At 36.9% G+C, this 17,154-nt stretch overlaps 1 protein-coding gene across 2 annotated transcripts in view; it reads right to left on the minus strand.

Moving 5' to 3' along the window:
• ITFG1 (integrin alpha FG-GAP repeat containing 1) overlaps positions 1 to 17,154 on the minus strand; it is a 307,787-nt gene that overhangs the window by 75,856 nt on the left and 214,777 nt on the right. For both annotated transcript variants that reach the window (XM_025371411.1, XM_025371410.1), the window contains exon 12: positions 15,881 to 15,989. In XM_025371411.1, coding sequence (XP_025227196.1) covers positions 15,881 to 15,989 — 109 coding nt within the window. The remainder of the gene's footprint in view (positions 1 to 15,880; positions 15,990 to 17,154) is intronic.

Consider the following 17,154-nt stretch of genomic DNA (forward strand, 5'->3'; position numbering starts at 1 on the left):
TACTTTTCTGTATGTTATATTTCAATAAAATGTTTATTTAAAAATATATACGTTTTAACAATTCCATTTTTAATAATTTATTCTACAGGATATTCTTTACAGTGGTATTAATAATAAGAGATTGAAAACCACATGACATATGTGAATAAGGAACTCATTAAATTATGTTGTAACCATACTATATGATACTATTCAGTAGTTAAAGAAGTTTCAATTGCTTCTTTAACTACTGAATGTATTCTATATTATACATATATATATTTGTATATGCATACAATATCTTAGATACAAAGAGGTTGTCTCTGGGAAGAGAACTGTATCACTGGGAGATGAGTAAAAGGGAGACTTACTTTTATCATACACCCATGAAATTTTTAATAGACCATCTGCATTACTTATTTTAAAAACAAATTCATTAGTGAAATAAAAATTTAGGACTCTCAGATGAGTATGTGGTAAATGGGATAGTGTTATATGCTGGTGAAAATATAAATCCCTACAACTTTCAGGGAAGATAATTTGTTATTATTGATTAACATTAAAAACACAGTCTCTTCAACTCATGTCTATGAAATCCGCTAAGAGATAAAGCGAAATAAATTGTGGAACATATATAACATTATGGAATGATACGGAGGTATCAGAAGAATGAGGGAGGCCTGTACGTGCTGACTTGTAAGGGGGCTTATACTTTATTAAGGTAAAAAACCCAAGACGCATGCAAGTATGTTTCATAAAGTTCCATTTAAAAGTATGTGTTGGGCTGGGCATGGCGGCTCACTCCTGTAATCCCAGCACTATGGGAGGCCGAGGTGTGCGATTAGGAGTTCGAGACCAGCCTGGCCAACATGGTGAAACTCCGTTTCTACTAAAAATACAAAAATTAGTCGGGAGTGATGGCAGGCACCTGTAATCCTAGCTACTCGGGAGGCTGAGGCAGAAGAATCGCTTGAACCTGGGAGGCGGGGGTTGCAGTGAGCCGAGATTGCACTACTGGACTCAAGCCTGGGCGACAGAGGGAGACTCTGTCTCTAAATAAATAAATGTGTTCGATGAATCTCAGACATAGTGTTGAGCAAACGAAGCCAGGCACCAAGAGCACATCCTGTATGATTTCATTTACATCATGTTCAAAAACGGCCTTATGCATACCCAGTCCCGTGCATCTCTTCCATCTGGACGTTTGCCTGTATCCTTTGTAATACCTTTTATAATAAGCAGGTAAATGTAAGTAAATTGTTTCCTTGAGTTCTGTGAGCTGCTCTAGCAAATCAAACCCAAGGAGGCGGTCATGGGAAGACTGATTCATAGCCAGTTAGTTAGAAGTACAGGTCCTGACCTGGGACTTGTGATTGGCATTTGCAATGTGGGGCAATCTTGTGGGGCTGAGCCCTCAACCTGTGGGATCTGACAGACTATCTCTTGGTAGACAGTGTCAGAATTGATTGGTTGATGTATGGAGGGGGAAGGCAGAATCCCTACATATTTTGCTGACCAGAGACGAAGTATTCTGTGTGGTAGTGATTGTGTGAGAGTAGACAGAACAAAGTTTGGTTTTGTTCTGTCTCTTACATTATGCATAATTATGCATAATTGCATGGTATTCCATCGTGTGTGTGTATTTACCCCTCTTTATGTTATGGATTGAATGAGTACCCCCTCCCTCAAATTCATATGTTGAAGCCCTAACCCCCAGTGTGGCTGTTCTTGGAGACACGGCCTCTAAGGAAGCAATTAAGGTTAAATGAGGTCACAGGGAGAGGATCAGTGTCTCCTAATAAGTGAGCTTGCTGTTTCTACCTAAATGCACACGAAGAGAACATGTGAGCACACGCTGAGATGGCAGCCACCTAGAAGCCAGGAGGCGAGGCTGCTCGGAGTGAATCTACCTTCCCAGCACTTTGATCTTTAACTTCCTAGCTTTTAAAACTGTGAGAAATAAATTTCTGTTGTTGAAGACACTCAGCCTGTGGTATTTTGTTATGGAAGCCTGAGCAGACTAACACATACATACTTCTTTTAAAAAATTTTTTTAGGCTGGGTGTGGTGGCTCACGCCTGTAATCCCAGCACTTTGGGAGGTCGAGGTGGATGAATCACCTAAGGTCAGGAGTTCAAGACCAGCCTTGCCAACACGGTGAAACCCTGTCTCTACTAAAAATACAAAAAAATTAGTAGGGCATGGTGGTGCGTGCCTGTAATCTCAGCTATGACGGTGGCTGACGCAGGAGAATCGCTTGAACCCAGGAGGTGGAGGTTGCAGCGAGCTGAGCTCGTGCCATTGCATTCCAGCCTGGACAACAAGAGCAAAATTCCGTCTCAAAAAAAAAAAATTATCTAGATGAAATCATACTACATATTATTGTGTAATTACCCCACATCTATTACTTCAACCACATAAGTGCATGGTATTCCATTGTTTGTGTGTGTATTTACCCCTTCTTTTTATTAGGATCTTTAGGTTCGTCCCCTCCTCACACCCCAATTTTTTTTCCTCCTAAAAACACCATTGGCAAGATCAGCTTTATGGACCTGGTACATTTATACATAGATCTTTGGCACATCTCTGACAATTTCCTTGGGATAAATGCATAAAACATAATTTCTGGGTTCAATCTTAAAGCTTTTGATGTACACAATGAAACTATTCTCCAGAAAAGACTATCAAACATCTAAAAAGACCATTTATTGATCTTCTGCTAAGTGCCAAGCTGTGAACACATGAATTTTCTTTTACAAATGCTCTTCCTTAATCTTCATATCAAGACTATGAAATAATTCTAATTGTCCCTTGCCTCCTGCCTCCTCTTTTTTTTTTTTGAAGAGGAAACTGAAGAACTGAAGCGTCGGCCCATATTCACGGTCACAAGGTGAATGGAACTCTTTTGCAAGACTATGTGGCCACTGCTTTCAACAAGCAACAAGAAACTAACTCATTTAAAGAACACATTATCCTACTATGATAGAAGATGAGAAATCAATGAATCATTGGGTTATTTTCTGTATAAGATAAAATGTCTGTGTCTTGGTTAGCATAGAGTATTACATAATCTATGCTATCACATAATCACATTAGTATTAACCACATAATGCTAATTCAAAAATCATGTAATAGTTTCTTTCATTTTGTATATAATAAGCTAAAAACTCGGTTCTTGCATCTGTTTTTGTTTTTTCACAAGACCTCCTGTCAAATTTGAAGTTTCACATTATAACATTAGGATCACATGATAAGACTTAAATATAACCTTAACTTTGCCACATCTTTTCTCCACTAAGAAATTTTATACAATAAAATCAAACTAGGTATTAAACATGAAAAAAATATGATACATATTTGCCATAGATATGTGTTATAAAAAGGGGTATCTACATAATACAAATAGAGTATGCATTTCCTTGTTTTTTGCAACCACAGATTCAAGGAGAAACAATACTAACCCTTGATTAATTATCATGCTGGTTCATAATATTGCTTAATTAGGAATTCTGAACTCTCAACATAGTATTATAAAGGTTATTCTGTGTCCACTCAGAAATTATTTTACCTACAGAACGACTTGTCCTTTTCCCAGTGATATCTATATGACTATGCAGCAGGTGAGGCTGACTCAGACTGTGTGGCTTCTGGGCTCTACTAGCTACATATGTTTGATGTAAGGTAGGAAAATATGTCTTTTGCTATATTCAGTAATGATACTGCTTTTGTTAAGGAGTGCTACAGAAGTAAGGATGAAATTTTACTTTTAGCTTTGGCTTTACCACTCAAATCCTCTGTGACCCACCCTTTAGTTTTCCTTTCTTTCTTTTTTGAGACAGAGTCTCACTCTGTTGTCCAGGCTGAAAGGCAGTGGCACCATCTTGGTGCACTGCAACCTCTGCCTCCTGGTTTCAAGTGATTTTCGTGCCTCAGCCTCCCAAGTAGCTGGGATTACAGGCACCTGCCACCACACCTGGCTAATTTTTGTATTTTTAGTAGTCATGGGGTTTCACCATGTTGGCCAGGCTGGTATCGAACTTGGGGCCTCAAGTGATTCGCCTGCCTTGACCTCCCAAACTGCTGGGATTCCAGGTGTGACCCACCATGCCTGGCCTAGTTTTCTTATAAGAAAAAAAGAGGACACCTACTGTCATACTTATTATCTTCTTCGCCTCCTGAGTTAATGAAATTTGAAAATGTCTGAAAAACATTAGGTTTCTTGAAATTTACAGACCATGTAAAGAAAATTTTTATTCTTATTTTTTCCCCTCTTATTGCTCAGCATATTAAAGGGACAGACTCATCAGGAATATGGTTTCAATCACAGTTTATTACAATTAGATATAAATTCTTCATAAAAGGCAGAACTGAATTAAATATTGCTGGAAAACACAACAGAGTATAAGTTTTATATGTATGTTAGTAGTTCATCCTCTGTTATTAATAATCTGCTACTAACAGAAACTAAGTCTTTAGGTCATGAGTGTTGATAAGGGTAAACGTCAAGGCAACTATCTGACACCAACGTTGGCTCAAAGTCATAAGCACCACTCCTTTCAAGCTTCCTATTCATTCAGCACAGAAAATCTCATCAAGTAGGGCCACGTCTTGCTGTATTAGCTAATGAAAGATGTGATCACGGACAAATCACTTCACCTCTCTCTCTTTTATGGTTTTACAAAAACATTTAAAGTAAGACAGTTGGATGAAATAATTTATAAGGTTTATAAAAACCTCTAAACTGGAGTTTTTATAAACCTTATAAATTATTTCATAATTATTTGATTCAAAACTGGGATCTACATTGTTATCTGGTGGTTTCAGGTACTTAATACCCTAGCTCAGAGGGAAGTAGCCTGGGTTTAAAGGGCTCTTTGTGTAAGTTTGCTCACATGTAACAAAATTATCTAGAGAACAGAGAGCCTTCAACAGTCTGGGTCTGAATGAATGAGGCTGGATCATGGAGGATGCATCCTCTCAATCTCAGAAATGCAGAGCAGAACCAGAAATGGAACTTGCTATTATGTAAGCTAATTTTCTACATTCTCTTTGTCCTTATAGCATATGTAACATTACATACATACTCACATATTTTCATCTAAATCTTATAATATGATATGATTATAGGAAGCAATCGTGTAAAGCAGAAGGCACATGATAAACAATAAACGTTAGCTATTACTGTTTTGTTTTTAAAACAAACTATAGAGTCTATTCATTCTGGATTTCAGGATTTAGAGGCATCAGCTGTCATTGCTGCAGCTTCTTTTGGTGTGCCTGAAACTTCAGGAACCAGCAGAAGCAGGCGGAGAATGCTTAGTGCTCATGGTGGTTGTATCTACTAAGTGGCAAAGAGCATAGCTTTTCTAAAATACTTTTCCAGACTTTCCAAATGTTTTACAATAGGCTCTCTTATTTTTGTAATCAGAAAACAAAACTAAATAATACTAAACCAAAACCTTACCAATAAAAAAAAAATAATGTGTTAAAGTTCTCTTGCATAATCAAAAAAGTAAAAGGATAGACTGATGGTGTTTCTACAAATGTCACCCTGAAATTATAATTTAAAAACTCCATAATGTCAAGCTTATGAACAAGTGAAAATTATTTAAAGTAGTCTATTAAATGAGTGCAAATATATAATTTCCCCAGTGATATCAGAATAAAAATTTCATCATCTGTGCTTCAGTTAGGTTAACAAAAAAAAAAAAAAAAAAAAAAAAGCACTATTAAATGCTCCAAGGCTAAATTTACTGTGATTACAGCAAAAGCCCATTTTTAAAAAGTGGGACAGTTATATTACTGGTATAAAAATATAGGTTTATGGGTGAAGTAAAATTTATTTTTTTAAGTATAGTAACTGGGAAGGTATGCTAAAATATATAAAGGGCCCATTATGGAAAAGGGAAATTTAACAGGACAGACAGACACCTGTATGCAATTCCAGCCTTCTACTATTTGTGTTCTTTGCCCCTGAGAGCTTTGTGAAGGCAAGAACTGTTTTTGTTTGATTTTTAAGTGTCTCTCTGTGTTGCTTAGTTCAAGTGTTACTGAATGTTTTTTAACTAGCTAATTTTGGCTAACTCTAGAAGTTTAAGAATTTTTAACCATTTCATAAGCTTTTGTAATTATATATTATTTGTAATCATATTACAGGCTGGGTGCAGTGGCTCATGCCTGTAATCCCACCACTTTGGGAGGCCAAAGTGGGCGGATCACTTGAAGTCAGGAGTTTGAGACCAGCCTAGCCAACATAGTAAAACCCCATTTCTACTAAAAATACAACAATTAGCTGAGCATGGTGGTGTATTCCTGTAATCCCAGCTACTCAGGAGGCTGAGGCAGGAGAACTGCTTGGACCCAGGAGGCGGAGGTTGCAGTGAGCCGAGATCATGCCACTGCACTCTAGCCTGGGTGACAAAGCAAGACTGTGTCTCAAAAAACAAAAAAAAAATTACAAAAATTGTACACAGGATTATTATAAATACCCTTTTAAATGAGCTGTTCCAAAAAGTAGTTTCTAATACTTCTAGGGGCTTTTAAAACCAAATTTGTTTTTAAAGATTAAAAAAATATGAAAACAGCCTATTCACAATTAAATAAAAAGCAGTAATTAAAATACTTGATGAGCTATGTGAAATACTGGTTATTAGGAGATTTAACTTGTAGTTTAAAACATGGACAATAGGATGTGCAATTCACAAGTTTCTTTTAACATGATAACGCTTAGGATTTTATCATTTCATGTTAAACCATACTGTATGTTATAGTCCATGTATTTTTAAATATATTTAAAGTATAAAAATTTGGCTTCTAGCATTGTGATTCAGTTTATATTAGCTATTTCACACAAATATCAAAACCAAAACCCAAATATGGCAATAACCGTGCATAAATACTGTAATGCTAAGCCAACGTGCAGGTTGGGAGAAGGATGAGTTAAATAGCCAAAGCTGTAAAGGTCAATACTGTATAATGGTTTTAGTTTTGTTTAAAGTAAAAAATTCCTGCCTGGATTCTGAGTGACTATTCATATTCCTTCTCTGAAAATGTCTTTAAGTTTGTTTCTTTAAGACACATGAACACAAAAACATCACCACCTCTCTAAAAATTACTCAAGCTTTGAGCACATGTGTAAAATCAAGTACCTGCCTCCAGACATTCTTGTCATTTAGACAACATTATTTTAGATATTCTGTGGAAGATTTTTTGGTCTGTTGTTGATTACCTTTAATTCATTATTTTATTACATTGTAAAATCATATGCTCTTTTTACAAAAAATACAGAAACATATAATGTGCTTTGAAGTAATTCTAATCTTGTTCTTTATGTGTACAAACATATTAAGTATCAAATATGGTAGTTATATAATTTATACCTATATAAATATATATACATATATTTCATACACATATAAATTTGTTAAAATTTTTGCTAAAGTCAGGAGCAGTTTGACCTTTAAGCACATACCGAATAAAAAAATGACAAGTATGTGACATGATGGATATGTTAATTTGCCTGATTTAATAATTTCATAAGGTATATATATACTAAAATATCACACTGCATCCCTTAAATTAAAAAAATGTTAAAAAAGGAATTAAAAACAGAAAACGTATTGGTTCCAGGTCAGTAGTAGTAGACAATTTCAGAAACAAATTATTTACCTTCCTTAATTCCCTAAATGTCACTGCAATGTTCAAAAATAATAAATGACAGATATCTTAAGACATTCTTAAAGGATACTGAATAGGTAAGATTGAGAAAGAGCTAATTAGTGTTGAGCAGGTCAGAGAGCTACTGGGGCAACAGGGGTGGACCCCCCCAGCAGCCCATTGGGAAACCTTTCAGCTCAGAGCTGCGGCAGCCGAGAGGGGAAGCATGCCAGGGCTGAACGGAGGGTCTCTGGAAAGCAGGCCCGAGGCTTGTGACAGGAAAAGCTGCATTTGTTACTTGCTAGTTCTTGCTAGCAAAGTAAAGTGGGGGATTTGCTGGTGCTTCTAGTCAGTGCCCTATATAACTTCAGTGTTGCCCAAAATACAAACTTTTTAGCATACAGGATGAAACAACACAAAAAGGCTCAGCAAAGCAGTGAGTTCCTCCCTGTAACATCCTCTCATTATTTCCCACTGGAAAGCACAAACGTGTTCAGACTCAGAGAGCCTGTCGACGCCCTCAGTTGAGGCCACAGGAGTAAGTCAGGGCTCTTGGGTCTCTTGCTAGTGACTTTCACAAAGAAGGCAGTTGGAGTTCAACTCTAAGGCATCACTTCAACTCTCCTGTCTGAGAGCCCCCAAGCCACCACTTTGCTCAAATATAGCTTCCACCCCAGGTGGGCTCCCAGCTTGTGAGCCCCAAAGGGGAAAGGAAAAAGGAAGCAGTGGCAATTGTCTGATGGACAGAAGTGTATAATGACCCACCCCATCCGCACTACCCACCAACACTGATTCTTTTAAGAAATGTAAGCAGAGAAAAATCCTCATGCACAAGAAGAAAAGCAACAGCTTAAGAGAAGGAAGACTAACAGGAACAACCATATAAATGGCCCCCACCTAAACAGAACATGCACAGGAAGAGGAGGGAATTTCAATGATGACCGTATTACAGTAGCCCCCACTTATCCAAGGGGACATGTTCCAAGAGCACCAGTGGGTGCCTAAAACCGTGCAGAGCACTGAATCCTAAATATGCTGTTTTTTTCCCTATATATACATACCTATGATAAAGTTAATTTACAAATTGGGCATAGTAAGAGACTAACAACAATAAATTAGTAATAGAACAATTATAACAATAAACTATAATAAAAGTTATGTGAATGTGGCTTTTCACTCTGAAAATATTTTCTTACACTGTACTCACATCTTTTCAGAATACAGTTGACTATGGATAACTAAAACCACAGAAAGTGAAACTGTGGATAAGTGGGGACTACGCCATATGCAAGAAGATAATAGAGCAATGTTTATAAAATTCTACAAGAGCAAACTTAGAGTTAACAGTAAGAGCAAGAGAAAGATATTCTAAGACATACCAGTACTCAGAAAATATATTAACCTAAGTACAACCTTTCTGAAAATAACTTGAGAAAATACTTCACCAGAAGAAACAGGAGCTGGAATGAAGAAAGGGGAAAATGTGGTATATAAGAAAAAAGGTGGCAATAAAGCTGGTAAAATTTGTTTAATTACTGATAATATGGTTGTGAATTACTAAGAAAGGATTTATAAAATAGAAGGCACAAAAAGTAAAACAAAACTAATCATCCAGAAATTAAACTTCCATATTATTTCAACAAAACCCGGAGGCAGGCAAGGGGAATAAAAGCTTTCCCATTACATATCTGCTTTTGGTGAAAAAAGAAAAAAGAAAGCTTTCCCAAAGGAAAGGTCTCGTCTTGTTTGGTAAGCAAAGGTGAAGATACTGTTACAATTTTAAAAGTGCTAGGGGAAACAGGGTTCATCCAGGTTTGTTAGAAAGGAGTTAAGTTTTAGACTAGAATGAAGATTCAGAACCTCCAAGTGTATCTGACAGGAATAACAATAAAAGATGAGAGCCGGTAACTAGTCTTGATTCAGGGGAGAGGGGATCCCACAATTCTGTAATACGCAAGGTCCCCATCTTCATGCAAGTGCCGTGGATCTGCTGTGCTGTGTGTAAGAGAGGCAGAAGGGCAGTTTACCTTGCCGTGGCCACATATAAAAGCTTAAGTATCCCCAATTTCCTTAACTGAAAAACAGTGGCATTTAGTATAGGCTGGTTTGAAATTAGAGTAACAGAATAATTTAAGAGCAAAATATGCTGTGGACATTGCCGATGGCTGTGAAGGGTAATTATGTACTAGTAACTGACTTAAGGCAAACAACTGATAATCAAAGGAAAGAGTGGAAGAGCATCTCAAAACAACTAGAAGGTTATTTTTCTTCCAAATGATTGCTTTACATTGGGATCTCATTTCCTGTGACCTTTCTGTAAATTACATTATTAATATTTATGTTAATATCTTTAATGCAAAGTTATCCCGTTTTCTAAAACTAAAACCTCCTGCACCAAATTGGCTATCCATGGGTCTCAGCTTGGAGATGTGTGGAGAATCCTCTTCTCAGGATAATGTTACTGAGACTGCAGGGTGACTTGTCCTGATTTAGGCTAGGAAGCTGAAGGCCAGGGATTCTTAAACTCTCCAGATGAGAGATTCTCAAGACTCTCTTAGGTTTTTTGTTTTAACTTTTTACCATGGAACATCTCAAACAAAAGTACAAACATATATAAAACTATAATAGCAGAATGAACTTCACACACATTTCTCACAATTTCAAAAACTGTCAACAACACATGGCCAACCTTGTTCCATCTATACCCAGCTTCCACATCCCTGGATTACTTTAAAGAAGGGCTCAGACATGTCATTTCGCTGTCAGGTAGTTTGCTGTCTCACTATTTAATGATGTAAAGAAGGTTACGTTTTCCTGAGCAGGACCATGATTTGTTCTGAGTATTTTGTTACTATGATTATAAGTTAGGGCAGTGGTCCCCAACCTTTCTGGCACCAGGGATGGGTTCTGTAGAAGAAAGACAATTTTTTCATGGATGGGGGTCAGATGGGAGATAGTTTCAGGATTGTTCCACCTCAGATCATCGGGCATTAGTTAGATTCTCATAAGGAGTACACAACCTAGATCCCTCACATGTGCAGTTCACAATAGGGGTCGCGCTCCTATGAGAATCTAATGCTGCTGCTGATCTGACAGGAGACAGAGCTCAGGCAGTAATGCCAGTGATGGGATGCAGCTGTAAATACAGGGGAAGCTTTGCTCACCCTCCGGCCATTTACCTCCTGTTGTGCGGCCTGGTTTCTAATAGGCCTCAGACTGGTTTGGGGACCCCTACGTTAGGGTCCGCTTTAACAATAAAAACTAGAGTAATTTTATTGGAACAATTTTTAAAAAATTCAACAGATACCTATAAAGGGCCTACTATATACCAGACATGAGTATCAATGGACAGAACTAACTAAATATGCACATTTTGACTTGAATTTTCTAACAACTAAACTGATTCATAAAAGAAGTCTGTGTTGCATTATGAGGCGGTGAGGTCTCCTTTAGAACAAAGCATTCAAGCAGAAGATGACTAAGATGTTGCATTAGGTTAGACTTGGGCAAGATGCCTTTTGAGATTTTCCCCATCTCTAAGATCTTGTTTTTGTAATTTAAAAAAACCTAAATGAATAAATGCCAAGGAAGAACTTGGGACCTTAAATGATATGCATACATTTTTCCACATGGATAATTTCTAAATGATCAATATAAAAAAAGTCAGACCTTCTTTTGCTTCACCCTGAGAACTGCCTACTCTCTTTAGCATATTATTATTACAACTGGGAACTGGAATATCTTATCAATGTTACAAAAACCCTATGCTCTGATTCCCATCCATTCTACCTGGCTGGGGACCTCTGTGCGAGGAAGAACTTGCAGACTTGAGCATGGAAAGCAGTGGAGTCACAGGCCCTCATGCTAGTCAGCAAAACTGTCACAAGTATAGACAGGTCAATCACATTCTATTGTAAGAGTATAAAACAGAACTTTTAGTATAAAAGTAGTTTCAAGGCTTGAATAAAAGAACTTGCTGAGCACAGGGAGAACTTGATTTAACAATATACAGATTAATACCTCTTGCACTTAAAATTTTCCTTAGTACTTAATGCCTAACATCTGTTCTAGAAAGAATTAATCTTAAATCTTTCCAGGTATGCACATGCACATACCACATTCAGATGAACTAAGTAGTAAATATATGTTATTTTTGTTGTTGTTGTTTTGTTTTTAAGCTTCAGACTTGAGCAAATAGTTCCTTTAAAGTACACTGGCTCCGGCCTGGCCATCACGGCAAAATCTCATCTCTACTAAAAATACAAAAAATTAGCAAGACATGTCTGTAATCCCAGCTACTGGGGAAGCTGAGGCATGAGAATCGCTTCAACCTGGGAGGCGGAGGGTGCAGTGAGCCGAGACTGCGCCACTGCACTCCAGCCTGGGCAACAGAGCGAGACTCTGTCTCAAAAAAGTTTACTGAAGTACACTGGCAAAATTCAAATGAAAGAAGGAAAAATCCCACAGTTATCTCATTAAACAGAAAGAAAATATTTTGAAAGAGAATTATTAATTTAAATTTTATGCATATTTTTGAAGCAAATCACACTTATTCTAGGTTGGAGCAAAACGGTTAGTTTTACAGGATCCCATTAAAATAATGAGAGGAAAAACTCACTGTTACTCATCGTGTGTTACTCTTTCTGTGCATTTTTGGTGTAAGCCTGAAAAATTATGTACATTAGAGTTTCTAGTCACAGAGAATCTGCAAAAGATGGGTAGACTTGAGAAGTTAAACTAGGAAAGGCATTTCAATCTTTTCAAGAAATGAATGACTGACTAGTTGTGTCCCTAATAATCAGCAAACAGGTCAAGGTAGAAATCTGACTTTGAGTTGGAGTTTCACCAGTTTTGATGGAATGCTTTTTAGAGACACAGATGAGTCAGAGGCATCAAGTGTCGCTTAGGTACTAGAAAAGAAGGGAACATTGTTAATCAAGATAGGCAATCCATGACTCAAAATATAGCTGGACATTTATTTGACATAAACTTCCTGAATGCCTTCTATGTACCAGACCCTGTGTTAGGCACCCAGCAATCAAAGACAAATAAGACAGATGATGCTCTTAAGTTACTTAGATCATTACAGTATACTAGGAGTAAGAGAGATGCTAATGTGAATGACACAAATAAATAAGCCTAGATTTCAGAGTGCTTGCCAAGTATTCTGAAATGGATGGAGGAAGGAGAGATTAAATGTGATATTAAAATAAATGAAGACTAAAAGTGTGCTGCTTTTCACCAAAAAGGATGATGCTCATGAGCAAAGGTAAAATAAGTGATTTTAGCTTTTTTTTTTTTTTTTTTTGAGATGGAGTCTCGCTCTGTCACCCAGGCTGGAGTGCAGTTGCACCATCTTGGCTCACTGCAAGTTCCGCCTTCCGGGTTCACCCCATTCTCCTGCCTCAGCTTCCCGAGTGGCTGGGACTACAGGAGCCTGCCACCATGCCCAGCTAATTTTGTATTTTTTTTTCAGTAGAGATGGGATTTCACCACATTAGCCAGGATGGTCTCGATCTCCTGACCTCGTGATCTGCCCACCTCAGCCTCCCAAAGTGCTGGGATTACAGGCGTGAGCCACCGCGCCTGGTCCTTTTTTTTTTTTTGAGACAGAGCCTTGTCCTATATCCCAGGCTGGAGTGCAGTGGTGCGATCTTGGCTTACTGCAACCTCCGCCTCCAAGGCTATAGCCTCAGATTCCTGAGTAGCTATTACTACAGTCACGTGTCACCACGCCCAACTAAATTTCGTATTTTTTGTAGAGACAGTGATTTCACCATGTTGGCTGGTCTGGTCTTCAACTCCTGACTTCAAGTGATCCGCCTGCCTCAGCCTCCCAAAGTGCTGGGAGGACTGATTTTTTTTGAGATGTTTTCATCCTAGAAATTATGTGACTTCTGTTTGGTTCCCCTGGGAACCAAAATCTGCCTCAGTCAAATGACTGTATTGGATTTAGTAGTTTATCCCTAAGGAATCAAATTCCAAACTCTTACTCCAATATCTCTTTGTTTCAACTAACCAAACTGGGTTATTCTAATTATATACACAATTAGTGTTAGCAAAAGTTTCAAGAATTTCTTGCCTTCTTATCTAGAGGTGTCCAGTTGAAGAAGGACAGAGATAAGAAAATGTACTTCAAACTCCAAAATTAACAGCATACCAAATAAAGAGCGTATTTAATTTTTTTAGCTTTAAAATAGCCAAATAAAACTTTCTTGAAAATGGCAAAAGAGAGGAAATTGATAATAAAAAGTATAGAAATGATTAGACTCATGTGTCAGTATTTTGTGGCTGCAGTAATAATGAAGATGGGTGAAACTCTTAGTTCAATTAAGACTGAATCTGCTGTTTAGAAAGGAAGGATGCATGTTATATCAGTTTCATCTCTCAAAATAAATCTCAACACTAATACATTATTCTGTTGCTTTTCTGTGTTCAGCTATTTATGCTTATTTCAAAACTGTAATAAATATTTCTACAAAGTACATGTGCCATTTTTTTGACAAACAAATCAATATGGCTCTCTTGCATCACAATAGTGATGCAAAAACAGTCACTTCTCAAACACCAGTTCAGCACAGAACTCTCAGCAAACTAGGAATAGGGAGAACCTCTTTAATATGATACAATAGAGCATCTACCAAAAAACTCTATAGTTAATATAACACTTAATGGTGAAAGACAAAATGTTTTCCCCTTAAGACTGGAAACAAAACAAGTATGTCCACTCTCACCACTTATTCTATATAGTAAATGAAAATTATAGCCAGCACAAGAAAAATAAAAGTCACAGGGATTAGAAAGAAAATTATCTCTCTTTGAAGAAGACAAAGTTGTCTATGTAGAAAATCCCAAGGAATCTTCAAAAAACCCTCCTAGAACCAGTTAGTGAGTTGAGCAAGGTCACTGTATACAAGATCAACACACAAAAATAAATTTCATTTCTATATACTAAAATATGTGGAAGCAAAACTTAAAAACACAATATCCTCTACAGTCATCTTAAAGAAAATAAAATCCTTAGGCATGCACTTAACAAAACATGTACAGGGTCTTTATGACAAACATGGGCTTCAGGTGGAGGATACTACTAGCATGGGTGGGAATTGGTTACAATGAACAAATAAGTAACACAATGAGGAAAACTGAAGTCACATTTCTCACTGCTGGAAAAGATAGCTACAAAAATAGACAAGATTAGAAGGAACCCTGAAGTGCTCCATTTGGATTAAAAATGAAATTATTGCAACGAATTAATGGTTATATAGTTAGCATATACAAATATAAATAGATGTAAACATAGTTACAAATGTGTACATTTGTGTGTGCATATGTGAATCCATACCTGTATTCTCCTAGCTGTGTCCACTGAGAGAACCTGGAAGAAATGACAACCCAGTAGAAACGAGCACACTGGGCAACCATTTCAGAATGTGGTTTTGAAATACTGTTCTCTACTAAAAGAGAGAAAGGTCTGATTTCTTGGAGAAATGTCTGATTCCAGGCTTGGGACAAGGAGGGTACAAGATGAACAGTAGAATGGCAATTGATGGAAATACAGAATCACTATTTGACAAATGTAGAAGGTTGATTCAGGCAGTTGTCAATGTACTCTAAGGGTGCTAGGCAAAAGTTTCATAAAGAAAATACTATTAATGTAATATCTGAATATTGCCCCCCAAAACACTAATGAATTACAAAGGGGAAAACAGTGAGTTTAGGGTAGAGAAACTTGGTGATCATCAACATGACCAGGTGAGCAAGGTTAAGGTCATGGTGGTAGGACAGGTCAACATCATGTGCTTCCTGACATGATGCACTGAGAAATGCACAGCATCAATTCTGCAACTCCTTGCAGCGGAATTTCTGCAAATAATTCATGACCTAAGTTGGGTAATGAGGAAACAGTGCTATCTCACAGAATGCAAAGCCTGGATTCTTTAAAACTGATAAGGACATGAAAAATAGGAAAAGAGTGAGGAACTGGTCCAGATTGAAGAAGTCTGAAAAGATGGGACAATTAAACGCAATAGATATTTCTGGACAGAATCCTGGGCCAGAAAGAAAAAATATTGTTGGGACAGCTGGTGAAATCTGAATGGGATCTATGTATATAGACAGTATGGTGTTGTACCGGTTGATCTGATCTAGAGGGTTGTACATCGAAGCATGTCCTTGATCTTTGGAATACGTGGAGACAGGGGAAGAGAAAGAGAACAAAATTAAATGTTAGTACTTTACTCACCAATAACTTTAACAAAATAAGCATCTGCTTCAAAGTTATTTTTTAGTGTATGGATGGCAAAATCATTCTTTGTATATCCTTTACTTAGCACTACAATGTCCAAGATTCCCTGGAGGGGGAAAAAAAAAGCAAAAATGGTAAGAACAAACTATTAGACCAACTAAAAAAAATGACCATTAAAATGCATGTCATATTGTTTATAAAGTAAATGTAGTCTTATTTATTCATCCTCATGTTTAAAATAAAATCGCTATTAAAATATGTAGTATATGCACACAAGTTTCAATAGTAAAATATAAAGAAAATAAAAAACATCTGTAATTTTAGTCTCTGGAGATAATTATTAGCATTTTGGTATGTTTCCTTCCAGTCAAATTTGCATGAAGTTTCAAAGGCCCATGATGTGGACTTGCCAGACCCTTTCCAACCATCAGGGGGAGTACCTTTTTATCTCCCTTTGCCACCACAGCATTTTACCATTTGCTTTCAAAAACAAGGAAGCTTTGCCAATTTTGCCCAAGGGAAAAAATGTATGCTCATTTAAACTGATATTCCTCTGATTCTTTTCATGAAGTTGATCATTTATCATATTTTTAAACATGTCAGCAACTTGGGTTTTTGTAGTAAACTATGTTCTATTTTTGCAGAGTATTTTTGATGATATCAGTTTGTATAAGCCCTTTTAAATTATGAATATTAACTATTTGACTCTTTCATATAAAATTTATTTCCCAGATTTAAAACAATTTTAAATTGTATTCATTATGTTTTTGATGTACAGAAATTAAAAATGGATTTGTAGTCAATTCTCTTGCTTTGTCCCCTCGTGATATTTCTGTCAATTACTTTTATGGTTGGAATCTGCTAACGAAAAGTGAAATAACACAAGATCTGATTGCAGGAGAAACGGGAAAACAAGGACCTGAATAATTCATATAATCGAGAATAAGCCTCTTATAAAAAACAAAACAAAATCAAAAATGGGGTAAATGGGGACATAAATGTCCTATTGGGCATTTAACTTTTAAAAATAAATTATCTTACTAGGATACACTGTGATACATTAATTCTGGAATTTAACATTGCTTTTTTCAGAATTTATTATTTTTCAGAGTGGTAAACTGGCATTTCACTTTAGAAAGGGGAAAACCAGAACCTTGAAAGCCTTTCACAAGGTCACCTGGCAACCAAAGTCAGAGTCACAAGAATCTGTGGAAATAGACGCTGCTCTGGTTCACAAAGATAAAAGTCAGCACTAAACTCATTCTTCTGTG

Source organism: Theropithecus gelada, chromosome 20 (assembly GCF_003255815.1).
Source record: "Theropithecus gelada isolate Dixy chromosome 20, Tgel_1.0, whole genome shotgun sequence".
Lineage (NCBI taxonomy): Eukaryota > Metazoa > Chordata > Mammalia > Primates > Cercopithecidae > Theropithecus > Theropithecus gelada.